Source organism: Panthera onca, chromosome A2 (genome assembly GCF_046562875.1).
Source record: "Panthera onca isolate mPanOnc1 chromosome A2, mPanOnc1 haplotype 2, whole genome shotgun sequence".
NCBI lineage: Eukaryota > Metazoa > Chordata > Mammalia > Carnivora > Felidae > Panthera > Panthera onca.
Window position 1 is genome coordinate 79,552,658 of NC_138340.1, and position 26,118 is coordinate 79,578,775.

The 26,118-nt window shown below is 36.0% G+C and overlaps 2 protein-coding genes and 1 long non-coding RNA gene across 8 annotated transcripts in view; 2 read left to right on the forward strand and 1 right to left on the reverse strand.

Moving 5' to 3' along the window:
• SRPK2 (SRSF protein kinase 2) overlaps positions 1-26,118 on the forward strand; it is a 393,623-nt gene that overhangs the window by 295,991 nt on the left and 71,514 nt on the right. The gene's annotated exons all lie outside the window — the stretch shown is intronic.
• Positions 1-26,118, reverse strand: part of KMT2E (lysine methyltransferase 2E (inactive)) — a 100,755-nt gene that overhangs the window by 37,982 nt on the left and 36,655 nt on the right. For 5 of the 6 annotated variants that reach the window (XM_078442550.1, XM_060633786.2, XM_078442548.1 and 2 more), the window contains 3 exons: positions 7,596-7,710; positions 6,096-6,325; positions 3,147-3,227 (listed from right to left, as the gene is read on the reverse strand). In XM_078442550.1, the coding sequence (XP_078298676.1) occupies positions 3,147-3,227; positions 6,096-6,325; positions 7,596-7,710 (426 nt within the window). Of the gene's footprint in view, positions 1-3,146; positions 3,228-5,552; positions 5,642-6,095; positions 6,326-7,595; positions 7,711-26,118 lie in introns of those variants that run through there. The other variant, XM_060633789.2, reaches the window with a different exon arrangement.
• On the forward strand, positions 14,414-17,927 carry LOC144615646 (uncharacterized). Its single transcript, XR_013554020.1, has 2 exons — positions 14,414-14,564; positions 17,688-17,927. It is a non-coding gene; the product is annotated as an uncharacterized LOC144615646 (long non-coding RNA).

Sequence of the window (26,118 nt, forward strand, 5' to 3'; positions counted from 1 at the left end):
CGTCCGACTTCGGCTCAGGTCATGATCTCACAGTCTGTGAGTCTGAGCCCCGTGTCAGGCTCTGAGCTGACCGCTCAGAGCCTGGAGCCTGCTTCAGATTCTGTGTCTCCCTCTCTCTCTGCCCACCTCCTGCTCATGTTCTGTCCCTTTCTGTCTCAAAAATAAATAAAAACATTAAAAAAATTTTTTTAATAAATAAATAAAAATAAACCTTTACATAATCATATTGTTGGTACTAGTCGTTGGTATTGTTACTCTGAGATTCTTGCATTTTTCTATGAAATAAAGCAACTGAGTAAACTGGTAAAATTCTAATTATGTTACTGTCTGTTGTTGAGAATGAAGATCAAAGGAGATATAAACAGTATATAGAAAAGACTAGATGAAAACCTTGTATTCCTAAATTTAAACTGCAATTATCTGCATAAACTCATGTATTTTATCTTAAAAATAAACACACAAAACATATTTCCTAGCTTTGTCTACCAAAAAGACCTAGGAACAGTAACCATTCCAGTAGAAAGAGCATGCTAGCTCAGATTCTAGTCCTGAAAACCAATCCTCAGGGGCACAGAAGTATAATACAAGCTTGAGACATCTTGTTATACCAGACAGCACGAACACTTATCAAGTACCACTAGGATACTGTCAAAAGGGCTCAAGAGTCAAGTTGTCAAGTTTCCACCGACGAAAACTAGACAAAATTTAAATATCAATACGAATAATAACTGCAGCAGACTGACATCCATTATGTTTAAATAGCTGAGTTCATAATGACACTTGCAGCCAAAAATTCACATATAACTTTTGACTTTCCAAAAAATTAAAACTATAAGCCTACTGATAACATAAACAGTTGATTAACACATATTTGGTATGCATACGTATTAGTGGATACATGTGTGCATATGTATTATGTATTAGTGAGCCACAGAAAAACATAATTAAGAAAGTCATAAAAAGGGGCATCTGGGTAACTTAGTCAGTTAAGCATCTAACTTTGGCTCAGGTTATGATCTCATGGTTCATGACTCTGAGCCCCACGTCAGGCTCTGTGCTGACAGTGCAGAGCCTGGAGCCTACTTCGGATTTCATGTCTCCCTCTCTCTCTGCCCCTTCCCCACTTGTGGTCTCTCTCTTTCTCTTTCTCTCTCAAAAGTAAACATTTTGAAAAAATAAAAAAACAAAGTCATAAAAAATTAACTTACAGTACTATATCAAAAAAACCCAAATATAAGTGGGCTTGCACAGATCATAACTACGCTGTTCAAGGGTCAACTATATACCTTAAAAGAACTAAACAGTTAATATGGGAAAGTTTGTTTCTATAGACATAGTTGAGCTAATAATTCATAAGCAATAAGATTAACATAGCATTGGGGCACTTAGGTGGCTCAGTCAGTTAAGCGTCTGACTTCGGCTCAGATCATGATCTCGCATTGAGTTCATGAGTTCGAGCCCTGCATCGGGCTCTGTGCTGACAGCTCAGAGCCTAGAGCCTGCTTTGGAGTCTTTTTCTCACTCTCTGTCGCTCCCCTACTCACACTCTTCCAAAAATTAAAAAAGCACTAAAAAAATATATATTAACATGGCCCTAACTTGCAACCCCTAATAAATTAATGGGTCTAAATAATGACTACCAATAGGTCCTATCGTAGAGACAACCAGATATGATGTGTCACCTGATGAAGCAGTCTATGAAATATTCTTACAATATTCTTACCAAAAAAAAAAAAAAAAAAAATTTGACCAGTGCCTAGGTGGCTAAGTCAGTTAAGCATCCAATTCTTGATTTCAGCTTAGGTCATGATCTCATGATTCATGGGTTCAAGCTCCACATGATAGGTTCAAAGCCCCACACTGTCAGCATGGAGCCTGTTTGGGATTCTCTCTTCTTCTCTCTCTGCCCCCTACCCCCAATCCCCCACCCCTGCTCATGCTCTTTCTGGGCGCTTGCTATCTCTCTCAAAATAAATAAACTTCAACAAAAACTGAACCTGTAATCTGATCACACACACATATTTACAGAAATACAAAGGACAGAGTAACTTGTTATATCATGATAATGCAATTAGCAAACAAATCGGGATAAACAATTCAGTTCCTTAAAGAAACACACTGCAAAGGAGAGGCCAAAGTTAGTGGAGTAATGAAAGGAGGTTTAGATGACTAGAGACTGAATAGATGTATATTAACCAATCAATATTCTAACAGCGACTGGATAATACATTTTGTTGCATATACAATAATGGTTTTGGTTTTTTTTTTAATTCTTTTACAAATTATACATAAATTTAATAAATATACATAATTATATATGTATTTAAATGTGTATATATTTATACATGTATATGCATGTTTAAATACATATACATATATAGTAAAACCTTGGTTTGTGAGCATAATTCATTCTGGAAACATGCTTGTAATCCAGAGAACTTGTATATCAAAAGGAATTTCAAGAACCACTGGCTCAATTGTGATCATGTGACATACAACATCATGTACTACTCACATTGCAAGACATCACTAGTTTATCCAGTTAAAATTTATTAGAAATAAATGTTCACTTGTCTTGCACAACACTCACATAACAAGTTACTTGCAATCCAAGGTTTTAGTGTACTGTATACTGAAATACACAGAGATATATATGAATGAAATATATCTGGAATTTGCATTAAAATATGTGAAGGAGAAAAGAAACACATGACAGTATAAATGAAAAAGATTGTTGAAAATTGTTGAAGCAGGGTGATGGAATGATTGTATAGACCTACAAAATTCTTTATTAGCTAAGGAAATGTTCTTCTAGTAACTGTTGAACATAGTGCATTTCAGTGAAAAAAAAAAATGCCGTCACTTAAAAGATGCGCTATTATTTTATGCATTATTGATAAAGTAAAAGAAAAATGCTACAAAGTAAACCATGACATATTATCAATGAAAACATTCTTCCTGATTTTAGAGATGTCAAAATACAAAAAAATAAAATAAAATAAATATGAAAATTAAAAGTATATCTTAGAATTGATGAAACATAGTAATCCATTAATTGTTTAATCCAGAATTCATACATAAACTTCTAATAACTAAAGATTATTTCAGTGTATTTACTGGCAATCTTATAAGTATGCACAACTTACCTAGGCTGACAACGTTCACATAAGTATGTATCAGGAATATGCTGCCTGTCAATCCCCATGCAGTCAATATGTTGCCAAACGCTTAAAAAAAAAAAAAAGCAAAATATAAAATGTTCATAGAATCATCCATAAATTAAGACCTGATATTCTATTTGACTATCACTTAGTAAGTGCCCACTTTGTGTTTAACACTGTAAAAGGTGCTGTGAGGAATTCACAGAAATATGTCCTTGGGGAGATAAAACTTTGAGATGCAAAGAGGACAAAATATAGATATATAGATATTTCTGAAGCAAATGTAACTTTAAAATGTGAAAGGTATACATTACAAATATTATCAAAAGTCACAAAGTGAAGATGTCCACACTCCTTGAAGTTAATGGGGAAAAGCACCCTGGAGAATGATGGACTTGAATAAAACCTCATTTGAGAGTTAGGAAGAAAAGATATCATCATAGCAGTTTTTTCTCAAGTAGACAGATATGACGAGCAATGGACAGAAGACAGTTAAACTATATGAAGGGGAATTTTCACTTTGAGAAATACAGAGGAGGTAGAATTGGGTTACTATGGTACAGTCAGATTATATAGGAGTTGGAACATCAGGATGTGTGTAGATTTCCTCCAACTAGCAACATGTAAAACTAGATGTGTTTTGATGATATAAAGTGTTTGAATTCAAAGAAGAAAATGAAAGTAGAAAAAACAATTAAGAGGATTTTCCAACATTCCAAACTTGCATTAAAGGACAGAACTAGAATGTGGAAGGGAAGATATAAAGAATCCAAGATATATTCTATGAAGGTAGGGATTAAACCTATTCTGTCCTCAAATTATTCTTATGGAATACATGGACCAGCATGAGGCAACTTTTCAATTTATTACTATTATTGTATTTTGTTGCCAAGATTTTAATTGGTCCAGATATATATATATGTGTGCATGTACACACACACACACACACACACACACACACACACACACTACACACACACACCTGTTCCTAAAAATAGTCTTAATTACTTTTTACATAATAGTCAGCAACTTCTAATATATCCCTACTGATTTACCTGCTATTGTATTGCTCTTCACTTAACTGAGGATGTTGGGAAAAGAACTGGTAGAAAGTGGAAGGTAATGGAATATATATCAAAGATGTGGGGAGAAAAGTAAGAAAAGCAGAACACCAGACAGGAGGGCTAGAATAACAAACTAAATTAAATTTGGGTGGTAAGTAGTAATGTCATGCAGACAACAGAAGAGACCAAACTAGAAAATGAATAAATGATCAGGGATCTAGATGCCAAACTTGAAAGAGGAGATTATAGGCAGTAGGTACATGGAAATACATAGAGGCAATACAGAACAAGAAGAAAGGAAAAAACATTAAGTTGTACAATATTTTACAGATTAAGCAGTAGAAAAATAAAACCACAAAAAATAGATTCATAAACAGCAGTTGCTGAGAAGCAAACACTTTGAACAATCCAAAAACTGTGAACTGGTCCTTTAAGAATTTGTAGATAGTATAAATCCTAAGGACTATTTCACTATTTTCTAACAGAGATAATTCTGTATTATATCTAGATCACTGTAATTAAATAGAAAGAAAACAATATTCATATTATGCATTAAAATGAAAACGCTGCCAAATGTATATAATTTATCACATTAGACAAGATCAGCTAAGAGAAAGCTATATTATGTGATCAGTTAAAATATGAACTGAGATTTTCTATCAGGTAGTTATTTAAAAAAATAATAAAGAAAAGAATTTATCAATGAAGATTTTTTTTAGTTTTTTAATTTACCTCCTGAGTAAATTTACTGAAGTGATTGTTCATAGTAATGATATGTCACAGATAATGAGTATTTATTTTTAAATGTGAAAGGTATCACAATATATTTTTATAAAAATTTACTCAAAACTTCACATTTTGACATAAAAATATCAAATTTCACCTTCCAAATTAAGACTAATTTTCCCCTTTTTTGGCAAAGGTAAATCATCTTTTTAAAATATAACCCTACATGCATGTTTATATCAATAACATCCAACTCCTAACCACCTAATAAATGAGAACAATATTACAAATAATGCAAAGTAATTTATATTTGGCTCTAAGATGTATTTTTACACTCACGTTCAAATATGGGTATATGCTATACTATTTCAAATCAAATAATGAAGCTATGCCATAAAGATATGACCCAGGAAATTGTGTAAAGCTACCAAACTTTCTTACCCACTACAGTGCACTGCTTAAATACTCTGCTTCCCACTCTGTGCAGGGGACGGACTCAGTAACTTTCAGGCTGAAATCCTATTCCCTCTCCATCCTCCCCAACTCCCTCACCCCCCAAAAAAACAAAAAAATAAAACCCCACTTTCTGTCCCAATCACACCTTCTCTAGGGGAGGAGGCCTTTCTTGGTGGTTGAACCAGGGTTGGGGGAGGGGAGACTGTGGTTCTGGTTCAAGGAGACTCCAGAGTGCTGCAAGGTTCAAGTCAAAAGGAGGTGAGAGAGTCAGGTCAAACAAACATCAATCAAAATGTATAATTCCCCCAAACTGGAAAATCACAGTGACTACACAGCACAAATAACTCCAAAGGAAATTCACAGGGCTCATTTTTCTATCTTGTCTACCACTGTATGTAGTTGTATTATTACTGAATGAGCAAAAACAGAGATGTGATCCTACATGAATAAAGTTCAGAACTGAATGCCTATTATGCAATTAACAATGATTTCTGATAAACTCTAAGAGAGCTTCTTTCCCATAGGGGCTTTTTCTAGGAACAAAATAAACTGCACTGATAACAGCAGAAGTCTCACTTAAAAACCACATTCATCAATTCCTTCAAAAGTGACTTTATCTTTTCCAAGGTTAACAATCAAAGGTTAGCAGCATTCAAGAAAAGTAAACTAATGGTGTAAAATATTTTACCTGCATTTGTCACAACAGATCATGTATCCATCATCATGTGTAAAACCACATATGCACCTGGTTACATCAGTACCATAACTTCCATCCTCAGATGTGCTGATTGTAGTAGCACTGGAAGTTTCATCAAAGTTAGGAGTGGTAAATATGCCTACTTCATTTTTGCTAATAAGAACTGATGGAGGAGGGGAAGCCGGAGGTGTTGGAGGAGGACGAGCACCATAATTATGGTCCTGGATAAATGAACACAAATACAGCACAATATATATAATTTCAGCAACAATATAAACTAAGTAAAATAAAATTCAGTCCTTAATTTGAATATTCAAGAAATAATGAAGTTGGCCTATTTCTTCCTTAATACCTTTAAAATAACAACTTGGTAAAGCTATAAATTAAACCATACTAGTAAGTGAAAATGTCAGTCTACCTCAGTCACCTGCACAATGACTTCCCTTAAACTCCATGCCCTCACCTCCCTAATCAAAAGACATCCTCACAGTCCTATGGACATAGAGCTCCACCTTCAAGATAGAGGCAGGCACACAATGTGAAGAGTAAAAAAAAAATAACCTCAGGAATGTGGAATGTGGAGGCTAAAGAATAACAAAAACAACCACAAAAGACATATTATCATTATTAAGTATATAACAGAAGATTTTTTAGGAATTGGTTTTTATGCTGGTCCCAGTGGCAAAAATCCCTCACAATTGTATCTGGATAATATCACCAATATGTCCAGTTCTTCAACTGTTTCAATGTAACCTCTGCCTCTTATTAGCTATGCAACACTGAACAAGTTAATTTAGGTAAGCCTCATTTTCTCAGCTATGAAATGGGGATGAAAATTATGCCCATCTCATGAGGTTGGTTTTGAAGATCAAATGAGATAATATATGTAAAAATGTTTAGCAGGGGGGACCTGGGTAGCTCAGTCGTTCAAGCATCTGACTCTTGATCTCGATTCAGGTCATAATCTCATGGTTCTGTGCTGACAGTGCAGAGCCTGCTTGGGATTCTCTCCCTCCCTTTCTCTCTCTGTCCCTCCCTCACTATGAGCATGCAAAAAAAAAAAAAAAAAAAAAAAAGTTTAGCACAAAGCCTGGCACATAAGTGCTCAAAAAATGGTAATTATATAATTTACAATAAAATTATTATATAATTTAGAACCAACAGTAGGTAGTACAATACAGTTCTATCTCTGGCTTTTTTATAGAGGAGGTAAAGAATTAGAATACCACACTATTAATAGCATAAAATGCAAAATAATAATAATAATAGTAATAGCAAAACTTCTAGGGAATACCTCTAATAGAATTTTAATCCTTTGAATAAATATAGTTAGAGCAATAAAAAATTAAACTATACATTATATACCTAATTGTTTAGATAATATAAGTATGGATTTTTAAATGTTTTCTTTTTAGGCACAATTACTACAAACATCTACTTTCAGTCTCTAGGTATAAAAAATACCCTTCCAGAGAAACGTTTGACACTTACCGCATAGGGCAAACCGATGTAACTGTGTGAATGATGCGAGCTGCTGGTATACAACTGGTGGGGATAACTGTTGGATTTCTCAACTACCACAGGGCTAGCTTCTACGGATTCTGGTCTGGAGGGGGAAAAGTTGCATCAAAGAGAATTCCATTCATTTTTGTTCTGTTCAATCAATTTAAAATTATAAGCATTTATTTTATTGCTATACAAATGTCTTTTTATAGTAGGTGGACACCTGTGGATAAGATCTATCCTATCTAGGTTCTGTATCTTAACCAGACTTTTTTAAAAAATCAATGTCTCCGGGCGCCTGAGTGGCTCAGTTGGTTGAGCGTCTGACTTCAGCTCAGGTCATGATCTCTATGTCTGTGAGGATGAGTCCCGTGTCTGGCTCTGTGCTGACAGCTCAGAGCCTGGAGCCTGCTTCAGATTCTGTGTCTCCCTCTCTCTCTGTCCCTCCCCTGCTCATGCTCTGTCTCTCTCTCTCCAAAAATAAATAAACATTAAAAAAAAATTTAAAATAATCCTTAAATAAATACATAAACACATAAATGTCTCACCTCCCAAATTCAAATAGTTTCCCTATCATTAAAAAAAAAAAAATTATCAGAGGGGCACCTGGGTGGCTCAGGTGGTTAAGGATCCCACTTTGACTTGGGTCATGATCTCACAGTTCGTGGGTTTGAGCCCCACATTGGGCTCTGTGCTGACAGCTCATAGCCTGGAGCCTGCTTCAAATTCTGTGTCTCCCTCTCTCTCTGCCCCTCCCCCATTCTCACTCTGTCTCTCTGTCTCTCTCTCTCTCAAAAATAAACAAACATTAAAAAGGTTATCAGAGAGTAAACATTATTTGAATACTCAATGGCACCAGGAACACTAGGCACAGGGGTGGAGAAAAGTAGTAGAAATAATTTAAACAGAACCAAGAACACAATGAATCCATGTGGCCCCGAATGTGAATGTGAAATATACATTTCGATGTTCAAAACTGTATGTATGTGTTAGTGTGCCAAGATGTAATGAAGCCTTGGAAAGTATCAGTAAAGTTAAGAAATAAGAAACCTCACAATGAACCAAGATTTACTTATGAAAAAATGGAAGCAGCAACCTGTGGTAGAGTAAGATCAGCAGTTCTGGTCCATAATGGTTAAGTGACGATAACCTGACCAACAACTGATACAACTGAGACTAACAACTCATGCACTGTGATTGACCTGTGAGCTCTCTGGCCTAGCATTTTACATATATCACTTTGCCAACTTCTTTACTCATATCAATCCTCCTGAACCTTATTCCTGGTAATACCTATTTATTGATCAATGTAGCAGTGAAACTACTTCCTGAGGCTAATTCACAATGAAATTAATTTCTCCCTGGCACACACAAAACATGATTTGTTTCTGTGCCTTTATTCTTACCGTGGCCACCATTTGAGATGATTTTTTCATGATACCCCTTATCCTACCTCTTATCCAAAACTTGCCCTTAGAAGTTAGTAGTTTGCACTCTTCATGGTTTAAAGACTTCTTAATGCAGTTACACTCTAGTTGTCTTATTTCTATAGTTGACAGCTTCTTGACATACTCTTCCCACCCACCCCCAACTCACTCCCCTGCACAAAGTCTCAATTTAGCTCTAAGTGGCTGCTGCCGTGAGATCCAGGATTCTAGAACCAGTAGAGAAGGAGGCACAAACTGAGGTTGTTCCACGGTTCTAGAGGAAATTACAGAAGAAGAGCCTCCAAAATGTTCCAAATACTTTGAAAATCAATACTCACCTAATGTCTATGGTGTTATTTTAAAAATTTCCTCCTTCTTTTAAAAAAGAAACGTCTTTTAAATTTAAAATCAACACATTCTCACTGCATAAAACTTAAATATGTAAGTACGTAAGAAAGTGAAAGACCATGTCTTCGAACCTCAAACCTTCAAACTTAAAACCTCAAACACAAACCTTAGGATGCCATGTATCTCCCTCTAAATTGTTTCTAATATACCATTTGTTTTTTCACAATTTGCTTTGTCCATCTTTCAGTGACAATGTGTATCTACCCTATTTTTGATAATAACTGCTTACTTCATTATATAAACGTATATGGTTTATTTAACAATTTCCCTATTTGTGGATATTTGGGGTTTTTTTTAACTTATTTTTTATTTTAGAGAGAGAGAGAGAGAGAAGGGCAAAGAGGAAGAGAGAGAAAGAGAGAGACAGAGAGAAGGGCAAAGAGGAAGAGAAAGAAAGAGAGAGAGAGAGAGAGAGAGAGAGAGAGAGAATGAATATATACCTTAAGCAGGCTCCACGCTCAGTGGGGAGCCTGACATGAGGTTCAATCCAAGACCCTGGGATCATAACCTGAGCCAAAATCAAGATGCTCAACTGACTGAGCTACCCAGGCGCCCCAGGGGACATTTATTTCTATTTTTCACTGTTAAAGGTATCACTGCACTTGTACACCCTTCAATATATCCTCTCTAAATACATGGTAGTATTTCTACAGCATGCATCCCTGGAGACAGAAATGCTCAACCAAAGGGTAAATGCATGTAAAATGGATAGATATTAGCAAACTGCCTTTGACTGCTCTACAAAATCAATTGCTTTAAAAAATCTTTAAAACTTACATGAAAGGAAGAAGTGGAGTTTTGGCAACTCCTGATCTATAATACTGTTATTAAGGTAATATGCACATATTGTGGCCAAAATAGAAAGACTCCCACTTAAAGATTTAGAGTAAACTCTGACTATACTGCTAAAGAGCATAGTAAAAACTTTGCTATTTGGGAGCAGTTAATGGTTAAGCATAAAAAAAAAAAAAAACTTTCAGCACAAAAGCAGGTAAGTTCAAGCATGTAAGCAAGTCACAAATGCATAACTTCATGATTCAAATTGAAGCTGCAGCAGTGATTATTGGCAATGATCATTTGGCAATTTTTGTATTAATAATTATTTTTTAATTTACATCCAAATTAGTTAGCATATGGTGCAACAATGATTTCAGGCGTGGATTCCTTAATGCCCCTTACCCTTGTAGCCCACCACCCCTCCAGCAACCCTCTGTTGGTTCTCCATATTTAAGAGTCTCTTCTGTTTTGTCCCCCTCCCTGTTTTTATATTACTTTTGCTTCCCTTCCCTTATGTTCATCTGTTTTGTATCTTAAAATCCTCATATGGGTGAATTCATATAATATTTATCTTTCTCTGACTACTTTTGCTTAGCATAATACCCTCTAGTTCCACCCAAGTGGTTGCAAATGGCAAGATTTCATTCTTTTTGATAGAAAGCAGAAATTCTTCATCAAGATCCTCATTTCTAATGCTGCTTATACTAAAAGTAATTTTAAAAAGAAGGTAACAGTTACTTTTTAAAAAAAATTTGGGGGCGCCTGCGTGGCTCAGTTGGTTAAGCGGCCGACTTCGGCTCAGGTCATGATCTCGTAGTCCGTGAGTTCGAGCCCCGCGTCGGGCTCTGTGCTGACAGCTCAGAGCCTGGAGCCTGTTTCAGATTCTGTGTCTCCCTCTCTCTGACCCTCCCCCATTCATGCTTTGTCTCTCTCTGTCTCAAAAATAAATAAACGTTAAAAAAAAATAAAATAAAAAAATAAAAATAAATAAAAAATTTGGTTGACCTGTTTTAAGGATTTTCCTGAACTATAAGAGAGCATTAAAAAAAAAAAATAACACAACATATATACTTAGAAATATTCTTTAAAAGTACCATGGTGCTAAATATCCTCAGAGCTCTGCATTTCCACAACATAGTAAACATGAAAACAACTTTGTGACAAATACCAAAAGTCAAGCATCCTTTGATCCAGTAAACCCATTTTGGGGAATTTATCCTAAGAAAGAAATTCCCACTAAGACTTGTAGATTTGAGATATTTACTGTAATACTATTCATAAAGCTATATATAAGAGGAGAAGTCATTTAAATATCCAATCACAAAATGATTAATTAGAGGCGCCTGGCTGACTCAGTCAGAAGAGCATCTGACTCTTGATCTCAGGGTCATGAGTTCAAGCCCCACGCTGGGCATGCAGCCTACTTTAAAAAAAAAAAAAAAAAAAAAAAAAAAAAAAAAAAAAGATTAAATCTATACAAATCTACTGTATTTACATATGGACAGCACCTTGGCAGGAACTCATAGTAACAAAAATCACTACACTGAAGTCATAGGAGTTTTCCTCAAAATCTTCTGGAACATTATCATAAAGCCTTAATAAACTTTTAATGGCAGGGCTAAAGGGATAATAAACACAATAACGAATTTGTGTGTGTGTGTGTCACACACACACACACACACACACACAAATACCAAAGTAAAGGTATAACATTTATCATAAAGAAACTACATTAGCATAGTATTTTCTATAAATAATTACATATCCAAACATAAACCATGGTGCTGTGTTTATCCCACAAACAGATGAGATTTCACTTACATAATTTTGATGTCAATTTTTAAATAGTATGAAAATTATTTGTACTCATTCAGACGTGGTTTTTGTGTATGTTCTTAAATCACTGAAACAATGACCATTGTCAAAAAGATAATCTCTATCCATGGGAAACTTCCCAAAAGATAATCATCGTCCAGCCTGATAATTCAAAATGTTAAAAAACAACATGTAATTAAAGTATTCATAATATATGAGCAGTAAGGTATGGTCAAATGATCAAAACAGAATTTGCAGATGAACTCACTTTTTCAAAACTGTGAATTCTGTTTCCCACAAATTGAGGATGTGAAATGCATAAATAGTTTCTAATATACAACTTGGCTCTAACACTGAATTAAGAAATATGCTCTCTTGTTAACTAAGCCAATACTCAGATACTAACTGCTTCTTTTTTTTTTTTTTTTTTTTTTTTTTTTTTTTCAACGTTTTGTATTTATTTTTGGGACAGAGAGAGACAGAGCATGAACGGGGGAGGGGCAGAGAGAGAGGGAGACACAGAATTGGAAACAGGCCCCAGGCTCCGAGCCATCAGCCCAGAGCCTGACGCGGGACTCGAACTCACGGACCGCGAGATCGTGACCTGGCTGAAGTCGGACGCTTAACCGACTGAGCCACCCAGGCGCCCCTCAGATACTAACTGCTTCTTTTGAAAGTTCCCTAATAGCTAATGAATGCAGAAGGAATGATCGAATTAGAAAAATCATGAATTTTCAACCCTCTAGAGATAATGAATTTAGGCAACAGATACCCATGGATGCTAAAACCTTGAAATGTTGGAACCTGATGAACAGGTAAGGCTAACAATACCTGAACCTGTTGATCCTTTTTATCATTACTGAAAGTTAGACAACCAAGTTTTATGTGCCTAATAAAATGCAACAGAAAGTACAAAGTCTCACATATGAAGGATCATGCTGAAAAGAAAACAGAAGGAAAATGAGAATGGGGAAAAAAAAAATCTGAAGCTAATCACATCTCTAGATCTAAATACTGTTTATAGAAATATGGGGTTAGGGACACTTGGATGGCTCAGTCAGTTAAGTGTCCGACTTCAGCTCAGGTCATAATCTCACCGTTTGTGAGTTCAAGCCCTGCATTGGGCTCTGTGTTGACAGCTCAGAGCCTGGAGTCTGCTGCAGATTCTGTGTCTCCCTCTCTCTCTACCCCTCCCCTGCTCACACTGTCTCCTCAAAAATAAAAAAAAATAGAAAAAAAGAAATAGGGGGTTAAGTAGAATAATACATGACAGCAAAAAAAGAAACAATAGGCCAAATTCATAATGTTCAAACTTCTATATACTGAATGACTCAGTTTCTTCAATAGTATATGGTATGAGGGCAACAAAATTTTAAAGGTTGCCTCAGAACCTTGAAAAAGAGATTCAAAGATACTTCAATCAAAAACAATGTGTGGATCTTGTCTGGATGCCAATTTGAACACACCAATCACAAAAAGACATTTTTGAGACAAGTAAGGGAAATTTGAAGATAAATTGGGTATTTTATATTAAAAAAGTGTTGGGGCATCTGACTCTTGATTTCAGCTCAAGTATGATCTCAGGGTTGTGAGATTGAGCTCTGTGTCAGATCCCACACTGAGTGTGGAGCCCGCTTAAGAGTCTCTCTCTGCCCCTCCCCAACTCACACTCTCTCTCTCAAAAAAAAAAAAAAAAAAAAAAAGGTATTAATTTTGTCATATGCGATAACAGTATTGTGGTTAAAAAAATCCTTATCTGTAAAGTGATTATACTGAAGAATATATAGGTAAAATGATGGGAGAATTTGCTTTAAAATACTTAAGTAAAACTATAAGACAGATGAAATAAGACTGGCAAAACGCTAAATACTGATGAAGCTGAGTAATGGCCTAACGGCCACTTGGGATTATTATACTGTTCTCCCTACTGTTGTATATATTTTTCTATTTCCTTATTTAAAAAAATTTTTTAAGCTCCCAAGCTTCTTATTTTACATTGAATATCCTTTACACAATAGATACCTGTAAGAATGATACACTATCTCCTTTCCTCCCAACTCCGGAAGATATCCTGGACATTTTGATTTCTCCCATCCAAGTACTAACCAGACCCAACCCTGCTTAGCTTCCAAGATCAGACGAGATCGGGCACGTTCAAGGTGGAATGGGCATAGACCTAGGCAATTCTATTTCTAAGCCTCTTCTGTGGAATCTCAACCCTTACTTCTTGATTTCAACACATTTCTCAAGGCTTATTACTTCAAATGCTCAAGGAGCACTTTCCTAACTGCTTCAACTCATCACAATTTTTATAAATCCTATGGATCTCTATTACTATTATCATACCATTAATTTATTACTTTTCATGTAATATTTTTGTATGCTATCAACCATATTATTTACATGCATTTATTTTTTTTTTCTCCCAAATTTCAGCAAAATTAACAAGGAGACTTCTCTATTAAAAAGAACATGGAGGATGCCTGGCTAGCTTAGTCAGAACGAGCACGAGACTCTTAATCTTGGAGTTGTGAGTTTGAGCTCCACATGGGGTGCAGAGATTACTTAAATAAACTAAAAAAAATTTTAAAAAATGGAGTTGGGACTTACATGTCTAAGGCTGGCCATTCAATGGGTACAGTTCAGTAGTCACCTTTTTAAAATTGTGCTTTTTATTTGTAATGTGGGGTAAATATGCCTGTTTCACCTTCTTTCTAGCAATATGGATAAAACTCAAATGATAGGATATGAAAATGCATTTTTCAACTATAATGCATTATACACATGTGTAACAATACTTATTTCTTCAGAAATGTCTCTCAAGTGTAACTATTCAGTCTTAAGTTGCTTTTCAACTTTATTTTCAAACCTTAACTCCACAATAATTCAAACTTCCAACAGTGATTTTAAGTACAAGGTCTAGTAGCTACACCTGTTTTAAATATATCACTAAATTTGCAAGGTATCAAAACATTGTTGATATTTAAATCATTTAGTAAATATTGAGCACTAAATATATGTTAAAGTCCCTACAAAGTTTATTCTTCTAAAAGTATACTCCCCTAAGTCTTAAAATTATATTGAAATATGTGCGTTCTAAATTTTTTTTTTAATCCTTATTTATTTTTGAGAGAGTGAGGGAGGCAGAGCATGTGCTGGGGAGGGGCAGAAAGAGAGGGAGACAGAGAATCAGAAGCAGGCTCCAGGCTCCAAGCTGTCAGCACAGAGCCTGATGCAGGGCTCAGACCCACAAACTGTGAGATCATGGCCTGAGCCAAAGTCAGATGCTCAACCGACTGAGCCAACCAGGCACCCCTTTTCATGTTTTTTTTTTTTTTTTTTTAATGTTAGGGAGACAGAGCATGAGCAGGGGAGGGGCAGAGACAGAGGGAGACACAGAGTCAGAAGAAATGAAATAAGTGCCTTAAAATACAATGGTTCCTTGGTAATCTTTCTATAAAGCAGATTTTTAAAATATATTTTCTTAAAGTCTTCACAGAGTAAAAGACTAAACTTTGTATCAAAAAATGCAATCTGTATAATCATGAGTCTGTAACATTGATATAATAAGGTTTGAAGGGGCTTCTGGGTGGCTTAGTTAAACTCAGGTTCATGGGATGGAGCCCTGCATCAGGTTCTACACTGTGAGCACAGAGCCTGCTTGGGATATTCTCATTCATACTCTCTCTCGCGCGCGCTCTCTCTCTCCGCCCCCCCCCCCCCGCCCCCCATCCTCTGCTCATGCTCACTTGCTCTCTCAAAAAATAAATAAGCCTTTTAAAAAATAAGGTTTTTAAAAAATACAAGGTTTTAAAATTCTAGGTCAGGGATTCAGAGCATTATTCAGTGAAACAAAATACATTTTACTGCTACTATATATATATATATATATACACATATCACTAATCTAACACACCAATATACATATATCCCTTTTCTATACTTACCTTCCTTGTCTTTTTTAAACATGCTAAGCTCCAGGAGGCCAGGACCTATTACTGTAACAAAGGTTATTTACTATCAACAAAATAAGAAATAGGAAATGATATAACAACAGAATGGGATTAATGTTTTAATTTTAGTTCTAGTCATTCATAATTTTGACACAAGAGCTAAGTAAGCAAGGAAATCTCTATTTCAACAGGGATTTTTGAAATGTTTGTTTTTAAATTAATAACTTTAAAAAGTTTCTGGTTGGGAAAGTTTCTTAAGAGGCTATACATAGGTATGTTCGGCTTAAGCATGTCAATGAAAAAACCAACATGATTTTGTGGAATACTTAATATACACGTGTAAGGTTAATGTAGATTAACAAAATCTGACACAATACATTAGATTCATTGTTCAACCAACCTAATATCCAACATGTTAAACCAAGAAGCTATATGTGAGCTCCTTGGAGAGAACTTTTATTCAAAACCTTTGCAAAGGAATAATTTATTGTCTCTCTTTGAGAAAGTCTCAAGGTGCTCTCCAGTTTTTACATTTTAATGTTAAGTGATTATCTAAGTACTGTCCATATAGATGGGTCCACTGAACTATCCTGTTTCTTGATACATAGATCTCAATCTTATTAACTATCTTTTTTTTTCTCTACACTCAACGTGAGGCTCAAACTTGTGTCCCTGAGATCGAGTCACATGATCCACCAACTGAGCCAGCCAGGCACTCCTTATTAATCATCTTTTTAACACAGCCCCTTAAGCCCTAGTGATCTTCTTTCTTCAGATCCATTTATTTCTTCAATAAGATGTGGCAGACAGAAAAGCAGGGTACTCCAGACATGAGCATAATATACTCTGTAGAGAGTGATGATGATCTCATGACAATCATTTTCTGGATTCTTTTGACATGGTTTACTATACCAAGTTAAAAAAATCATCTTATCTTAGTATTTCTGTCCTTGCCCATAGTGAAACATTTGCCATTTTCCGACTCACAGTATTCTCAAATTTGTATCTTATCACCACTTATATATGCTTTCAGTATATAAAAGAATGAATCTGAAGACACCATTATGCAGCCCCTACTCCAAAGCAGTCTTATACATTAAAATAAGAGCAACCCTAGTAATGCAGGAGGACCCTGCTGTTCATACCACTTCATCCAGAAAATTTATTCCTACACTGTTTCCATCTATGATGAAACCCAGTCATAAAAATTTTTCTCAGTTTTTTTGGTGGATTAACCTTCCAGTCAAAGGAGCATACAAACTATAATTCAACAAGTAGTTCTATGATGGTGTTCATTATGTGTATTTAAGGTACCTTGCTAGATTCGAGATAGGATAAAAATATATAAAACATACTCCTATCACTCAAAGAGTTTTGGAAAAGCAGGGTTAACAAAAAAGAGACAGGTACACAAAAACCACTATAAAGGCAAAACAGGATAATGCCATAAGAGAAGTATGGGCAAATGCTTAACCAAACTCTTTCCTCCTGTGTGAGGCTCTGCTCTTTAGCTAACTTTCTACCTGTTACCCTAAAGCCTGATAAGCTAATTTGCTATATTGCTAAGCAAATTAAAATGACCCTTGATTGGTAAGTAAATTGTGTCTGGATTGAGAAAACTATAAATACTTGATGAGGATGCCATAGATTTGAACTTCCTAAAGATGCAGTGACTCTTCTAACTGACATGTCCCTCACAGGGAACCTGGAAACTCTGCCTGTGCTTGTTAACAACAAATACCGCCTTCTGAGGGATATAAGGCTTCTAAATCAGGAGACTCTCACACCATCCAAGGTGGACCTCAACTCTTTGTACATGACCACCACCTAAGAAGCCAAAGAAAATAACTCCTGGATGGCTGACTGTACTCCTTCCTATATGGTCTCAGACACGAACACCTGATGCTAACTTTATGATAAAGTGTGGCTCCTGTCCTGTATACCATGAGACTAGTGTCAAGTATGGCCTGTGACAGTCTTGTGAGTCTGTATGTTTAGCTGAATCTAACATGACCTCCTTGTAGAAGCTGCAGAAGTTCAAAGTACAAGTCTCCAGATTTAAGGGGATTCAAGAGAAAAACGTATCTACTTGAGTAACAGGGAGGATAAGGAATAACATCATGAGGTTTCACTAAAGGTGAGACTACTTCTGAAAGATATAGAGGACTTTGAACATTTGAAGAAATGTTGAAGAAATGAAGAAATACCAAGTATTTCTTCTATTGAAAAAAATATATATTTTTTAAAAGCAATAATGGGGGCACCTGGCTGGCTCAGTTGGTAGGGCATATGATTCTTATCTTGGAGTCATGAGTTCAAGCCCCATGCTGGTGTAGAGATTACTTAAAAATAAAATCTTTTAAAAAATAATAAAAAGCAGTAATGGTAGAGAAAGACAATATCCCATGCATACGCAAAAAGAGGAAAAAAATGGCACGGGGAGTCTTCAAGGAGTACAGAGAGGTCAGTTAGACTTCAGAATAGTGTTTGTTTAGTTAGCTGTTTGTCAAAATTACGTAACACACAAAACCCTGCAATGGAGGGGCATTTTTCTTTGTAAGATTTAGATTTAGAGAAACACTACATTAAACTAGGTCTTTAGGTCATCTGTGTACCAACGGCATCAACACAAACACTTGCACTGAAATCTCATGGTAGTATTCAGTATAAAGTGGTGGTCATCCAGGATCACTCTAAACATACTTAAATTCTCTACCTAGCTCGAAATTAAAATAACAAAAAATTAAAGCTTCATAAGGCTCATTGAGCACCATGGGGATTACATCCATAGATCTCAATATAACTAACACAGATTAAACATTGAGGGCCTCGTGTTTACCAGGGACTATGAAAGACAAAATGACAAGACACTGTCCCTATCTTCAAGGAACTTAGAATAATATAGTTTTAGTCATTCAATAAACATTTTGGTACACATTAAGTAGAAGACACTGAGATGCTGGAAATTAAAAAATAAAGAAGGAAAAGTGGTCCTTCTCAAGAAAGTGATGTATGGGGAAGACAAGTATATCAGTGATTACAGTAGTGTCATCAGAGGTGTATGCATAGGGGTTCTTCGTAATAGTAATCACATTCACCAAATTTTAAAGAATGAAAAGTTAACAAGCCTGAGAACTAAGAGAGGTGGAAGAAATGGAGAGGGTATTCCAGAAAGAAAGTACACATGCAGTCAGAGGTATAAACATCAAGATATGTTTAAGCATGTTTCTCTACACAAGACTGACAGAACACCAGCATCATAATCACCTGTAATGCATGTTATAATTGTTTTACACTCTCCTTAACCGAATGAATAAAACATTCTAAAGATCAGGCTCAGAAATCTGCATTTTAATAAGCACTTTCAACCTTATGTTCACTGGAGTTTAGGAAGCACAGATTAAGAATTGGTTATATACCTCAACACCACAAAATTCCAAGTAATCCAGTTTAAAAATGGGCAGAGGACCTGAATAGACATTTTTCCAAAGAAGATACAGATGGCCAACAGACACATGGAAAGATGTTCACCATCACTAATCATGAGGGAAATGCAAATAAAAACCACAATGAGGGTATCACCTTACACCTGTCAGAATGGCCAGAATCAAAAAGACAACAAATAAGTATTGGTATGGATGTGGAGAAAAAGGAATGCTCATGCACTGTTGGTGGGAATGTAAACTTGGGCAGGCACTCTGGAAAATAGTATGGTGGATCCTCAAAAAATTAAAAATAGAATTACCATATGATCCAGTAATTCTACTACTAGATGCCCAAAGAAAATGAAAATACTGATTTGAAAAGATATATGCATGCCTATGTTTACTGCAGCATTATTTACAATAGCCAAGTTATGGAACCAACCCAGGTGTCCATCAGCAAATGAATGGATGAAGACGTGGTATGTGTGTACATATACATACACATATGTACACACACACACACACACACACACACACACAGGAATATTACTTAGCCATAAAAATGAATGAGATCTTGCTGTTTGTAACAACATGAATGGACACAGAAGGTATAATGCTAAGTAAGAGAAAAAGAAAAATAATTTCACTCGTGGAATTTAAGAAACAAAACAAATGAACAAAGAAAAAGAAGAGACAAAAATAAACTCTTACATACAGAGAACTGGTGATTGCCAGACAGGAGGGATGGGTGAAATAGATAAAAGAGATTAAGTGTACACTTATCATGATGAGCACTGAGCAATGTATAAAACTGCTGAATCACTATACTGTACACCTGAAATTAATAGAACACTGTATGTTAATTATACTTCAATAAAAAGACAGAGAGAAAAGAATTTGTAAAATTCAGAGCAGACAGAGTTAAAGGTATGGAGAAGGGGCCAGAGATGAAGGCAGGTAAGTCAGCCAAGGACCAGTTCAAAAAGTACCCTAGGTATCTAGCTAAGCCACTAATAGCTGTTTCTCCACCAAGCAAGGTTACAATGTGATCACAGAAGCAGCATTTCAAGATAAAGCTGAGGGCTTCAAATGTGAGGTGAGGTTGAATAATCTGTATATACTTCTTCCAGATTCAGTAGGTTCAGGAAAAGATCTGAGCCTGATCAGAGGATGTAAAGAGTGCTTCCTCTCCAAGACTCCTTCCCCATCCCTACTTACAAATAAGTTACCTTTACTCAGTTTTCTTCACTGAAAAATACTTAGTACTCCGTCTAGTTTCAAAGTAATTCACATGAGCAAATGGTACCCAGGGTCCAAATTAGTAACTTTTTTATTTAAGAAAGAGATATTAAAATGTGCAACTTGCTATTTCAACTAATAATTTCTGCAATTGAGTTCCTTCAATTCTCAAGTACAGGACCAACTCACCACGGTGATTTACCCTACATTAATTTTTTTTTTTAAGTAGGCTTCAGGTCCAGCTCAGAGCCCAATGTGGGGCTTGAACTCACAACCCTGAGATCAAGACCTGAGGGGAGATTAAGTCAGACAACCAACTGAGCCACCCAGGTGCCCCTACATTAATTTTTATTATGTACAGAACACAGCACATTAACCACTATTAGATTCATGTGGTATTTAGTTACTTTCAACGACATGTTGAATAAAACTTTCACAAATATTTCATTACATAAAGACGACTTATCTCTTAGTAATCTCTTAATTTGTCAATTACACTTCAATTACACTATCAACAAGAAGTTCCTATTAATTCTCTAGCAGCCTTCCTTACTTCTGAAATCTTACCAAAGTTGGCACTCATTTGCCAAATACGTTTTAGAATATCTTTTCATCCACTTAATTTCTTTGCTTTTTAAACGTTTATTTATTTATTTTGAGAGAGAGAACACAAGCAGGGAAGGGGCAAAACAGAGACAGAGAAAATCCCAAACAGGCTCCACGCTGCCACCACACAGAGTGACATGGGGGTCGAACCCATGAACCATGAGATCATGACCTGAGCCAAAACCAAGAGTTGGATGCTTAACCGACTGAGCCACCCAGGTGCCCCTCATTCACTTAACTTCTAATTATTACATGACATGCCAAACTTCTTTTCGTCTTCCCTTCCCTTTAACAGATTGTTCTGAATTCTGAAAGAAGCTTTTTGTTTGTTTGTTTTATTTACAAGAGCATCTTTTGTTTGGCTAATTAGCCACACAAAGCTTAAATCAGATTCAAGTGCCCATCTTTGATGTACAGCATATTACTACCAAGCTTCCAAAAAGGGATCTTTACACAGACTCTAGAGTTAGGAAAATGAAATTATATATATATTTTAATGTTTATTTATTTTTGAGAGAGAGAGTGCAAGCAGGGAAGGGGCAGAGAAAGAGGGGGACAGGGGATCCAAAGTGGGCTCTGCACTGACAGCAGTGAGCCTGATGCAGGGTTCGAACTCAGGAACCCATAAGATCATGACCTGGGTAGAAGTCTAACGCTCAACCAATAGAGCCACCCAGGTACCACAAAATTATATTTTAAACTCCTACTTTTAACTTCACACTCTGGGAAATTTCATCATTTAATCTGTCATCAGTTAAAGAAAATGTGACTTAAAATTTCCCAGTCAAAATACTATCACTTAAATCCCATCACTTGTTAAAATTCTAATACTGGAGAATTTTATATCCCTCCTGCTTCTACATTCTGTCCTAACATACTCTATTACAGTCATATACAGTCACTTGGGTGATATACATAGTATATCATAGTTGTTGTTTTATTTCTGCTAGCTTCCTAATGCCTTTATTTCCCAGCTTCCTGAAACAGGTACTATCCAGAACAGCTACTTTAAAGAACTATAGCATTCACCTCACTGAAAGCACACCAATTGCATAAGATTTTTTTTACATACAAGAGACACTTTGTTCAATTCTATAACCCCTTACATCTTTCTACAAAGGAGAGGCTATAAAATATTTCCAGCTTTAGTTCGGTCTCTCCTAAACAACTGAAATAAAATCGGCTAAGATATGAATATTCAACAATCATTTCTACGTAATAAGCTTCAGGGTTAACCAAGAGACCTACCTTCAAACAACAGCATTCATGACCCAATCCTTATATGCCAGGCCCTGTGGGAGGTGCTGCACATCGAGTGATGTACAATAAAGCAGATGTTTGTAACTCATGAAGCTTGTATTTCAGTAAAAAGGACAAAATAATGAAAGAAAACAAGACTGTTTCAGAGGGATTCTCAGATACTATTTTAGACAGTGTGCAGAGGAAAGGCCTCACTGAAAAGTTATATTTGAGCTCAGCTAAGACTATGCTAAGAGCAAAAAAAGAACGCTGCAGGTAGTTGGAACAAGTACAAAGGCCCTGGGACAGTAACAAGTTTAGACTGTTTAAAATAACAAGGAAAATAATATCCATATGGGAACAACAGTAGGCTAAGGAGAGAATATTGAGTAGAGACTAATAAAGTGGGGTCTATGGTGCCAAAAGAAGTTAGGATTTTAAGCAAATCAAAACAAAACAAAAGAATCACTGGAAGGTTTTCAAGTGGGAGAGATTTACGATTTGGTTTATGCTTCAGAAGAATCATATTACGTTCCATAAAGAGAATGAATTGTAGACAGCAAAAGACAAATACGGAGATTACTGTAGTATCCAGGTGCAAGATGAACAGGGCTTAGACTAGGACAACGTAGAAATGGAGAGAAGTGTACTGATTCTCAATGTATTTTGGAGGGAGACAAAGGATTAACCAATGAATCAGATGTGGTGGGTGACCAAGAATGACACCTTCGGGCTTTGGCTTAAGCAAGTGGATAGAGATGGAGTTATTTGAAGAAAAAGATGAGACTGGAACAGAGGGAAACAGATTTGGAGGAAGAAAATCAAGCGAAAAATGAAAAAGAGTAGCCAGTTAAGTGTGGTAACCACGAAGCCAACAGAATTAAATCTTTCTAGTAGGAGGAAATGGTTACTTATATCAAATGTTGATAAATCTATATAAATTATAGGAAACTACTAATTAGTTTGACAATATAGATATTTATAGTGGTGTTGTGTGGCTTAACGCTGAGTGCAAACTCTCCCAAGGAGTTTGCTATAAAGAGGAACAGAAAAATGGATTAAGAAATAAAAAGGGGCAGCAGTTTTAAGATATTTGTCTGAGATGGGAATGATCTAATTAGAAAGAAATTTGAAGATGCAGGAAGTACAGGGTACCTGGCAGGTGAGAGTAAAATGTAAAGATCCTGAAAGATGAGGGGGGATGAGATCCAGAGAGCAAGTGAAAGAACAATGCTCTATTAAAAGTGACATTTTTCCATTTTATAAGAAGAAAAACAAAATTTGAATGTAAGATTTTAGATGTGGAGCTGTGTCCCCAGCATCTAAAACAGTGGATGGCACAATATAAGCCCTTAAATAAGTATATATTAATAAGAAATTCCTATCAAGTTGTTTTTACATTTTAAAATAAAGTCATACCACTGAACAGTGCTTGCTTAAGCCAAAGAAATCAGAGAAGAATGGAACTCTTTACCTGAAAGATTCACTTTCTGTAAACAAGAAGTCAGCAAACTATGATCCCTGAACCAAAGCCAGCACAATGCCTGATTTTGGAAATAAAGTTTTATTAGAACTCAGTCATGCCCATTCATTAATATATACTATCTGGCTTTCCAGCTATAACAGAGCTGAGTAGTTTCAACAGAAACCATATTGTTCCAAATCTTAAATATTTACTCTTTGGCCCTTTCGAGAAAAAGTCTGTTGACTACAGCTCTAAATTTAATTTAATTTTAAATTCCAAAATAATCTGTAAAGTGAAGAAGGATTCTCTACAACACACATTGTAGAGACACACATCTCTATTTTACAGTCACGAAATACCTAAGAGGTCTAGTAATGCAGGGGTAGTCCCATATAGTTATGGGTAGAGCTCATGAGATAGAATTAGGTTGAGCAAGATTTGGAAGTCATGAGCATGTAGGAAATGGTGAAAAGCTATAGAAGTGGGTAAAACCTCCAGGACACTTTACTAGAAAGCATAAATACTTAACACTTAGGAGAAGAAACATTAAAAAAAAAAAAAAAAAAAGATTAAGGTATAAAAAGAAAACCAGATGGAGAATAGTTTGGTGGTTTCTTATAATGTTAAACATAGAATTAACTTAAGACCTAGTAATTCCACTCCTAAGTATATATCCCCCCAAAAAACTGAAATCAAAGACTCAAATAGATACTTTACACCAATGTTCACAGCAGCATTATTCACAATAGCCAAAAGGTGGAAACATCCCAAGTGTCCGTCAACAGATGAAAGGATAAACAAAATGTAGTACATCCATACAACGGAATATTATTCAACCATAAAGAAGAATGGAATTCTGATACCTGCTACAACGTGTATGAACTTTGAAAACATTACACTAAGTAAAAGAAGGCAGACAAAGACGGATAAACATTTTATGATTCTATTTATATAAGGTATCTAGAAGAAGCAGGTAGAGAGAGACAGTAAAATAGAGGTCACCAGGTGCTGGGGCCTGGAGGGGATTATTAGATAAGTACAAAGTTTCTTTTGGGGATGATGAAAAAGTTTGGAAACAGATGTGAGATGACTGCACAGCACTGTGAATGTACTTAATGTCACTGAATTGCACACTTAAAAATGGCTAAAGTTATAAATTTTATGTTATTTATACTTTGTTACAAAAAAAATCCAAACTACAAAAAAGTTGGTTCACTAAAAACTAAAAACAAAGGTACTGAGAATCATATTATCAAATCCTGAGAGAGCAAGCAATATAAGGCCTGAAAACAACCCATTAGCCTCAATGTCACAATAGCATGGTCAAAGCAAAAGCCAAATTGTATACAGCAGGTGGAAGAATTAATAAAAGGGAGAACAGTGCAAGGATCCAAACATATGAATGGACCTACAATTTAGAAATGCCCAAGGAATTACCAAAGTGAGAGCCACAGATAACACTTTAGAAAGGGTCAAAATTTAATCCGAATTAGCTACTCTCAGGACCTCCTTCTGACTCCTTGAGGTGATGTTGGTGGCCTGGAGAAAAATGAAATACTGTTGCTAAGACCTGGTAAGTAGAGCAGACAGAACAAAGATGTGGTAGACCTGGTTGGCATCTGGCCCCAAAGGAGTGTTCAGGTCTGGTTTCCTTTCCCTCAGACTACAAGCAGGTTTGTTCTGGCCTAGACCTGCAGGTAGACCTCCTGGTCAGTCTAGACAGGTTTAGTGTAAAGGGCAGTTTCTGGACCCTCAGACAATGCTACAATGAAGCCAGGGGTGGAGGATCAGTTGCTGAGTCCTACTTGTGAGTTCCTACTTAGGGACAGGGTACAACAGGACAGCAACTGTTCAGAGAAAAACTCTCTGCTGCTCCAAAGTGATATTCAGACACTGTCCCAGAAGGTATTCTGAAGATCACATGGTCCAACCTCCAGCTTTACAGACCTGATGACTGATCCTAGTTTCAAAAACTCTAGATTGAAGCACTAACTCTACCACAAAGTCACTGTGTATCCTTGGGACACGTCACATAACCACTTTGGGTCTTAGTTTCTACATATGTAAAATGAACTCTTAACTCCAAGTCATGTGGTGTTATAATAGAAAGAAAATACTAAAGTCCAGATCTCTTAAGTTGGTCTAACACTTTTCCCA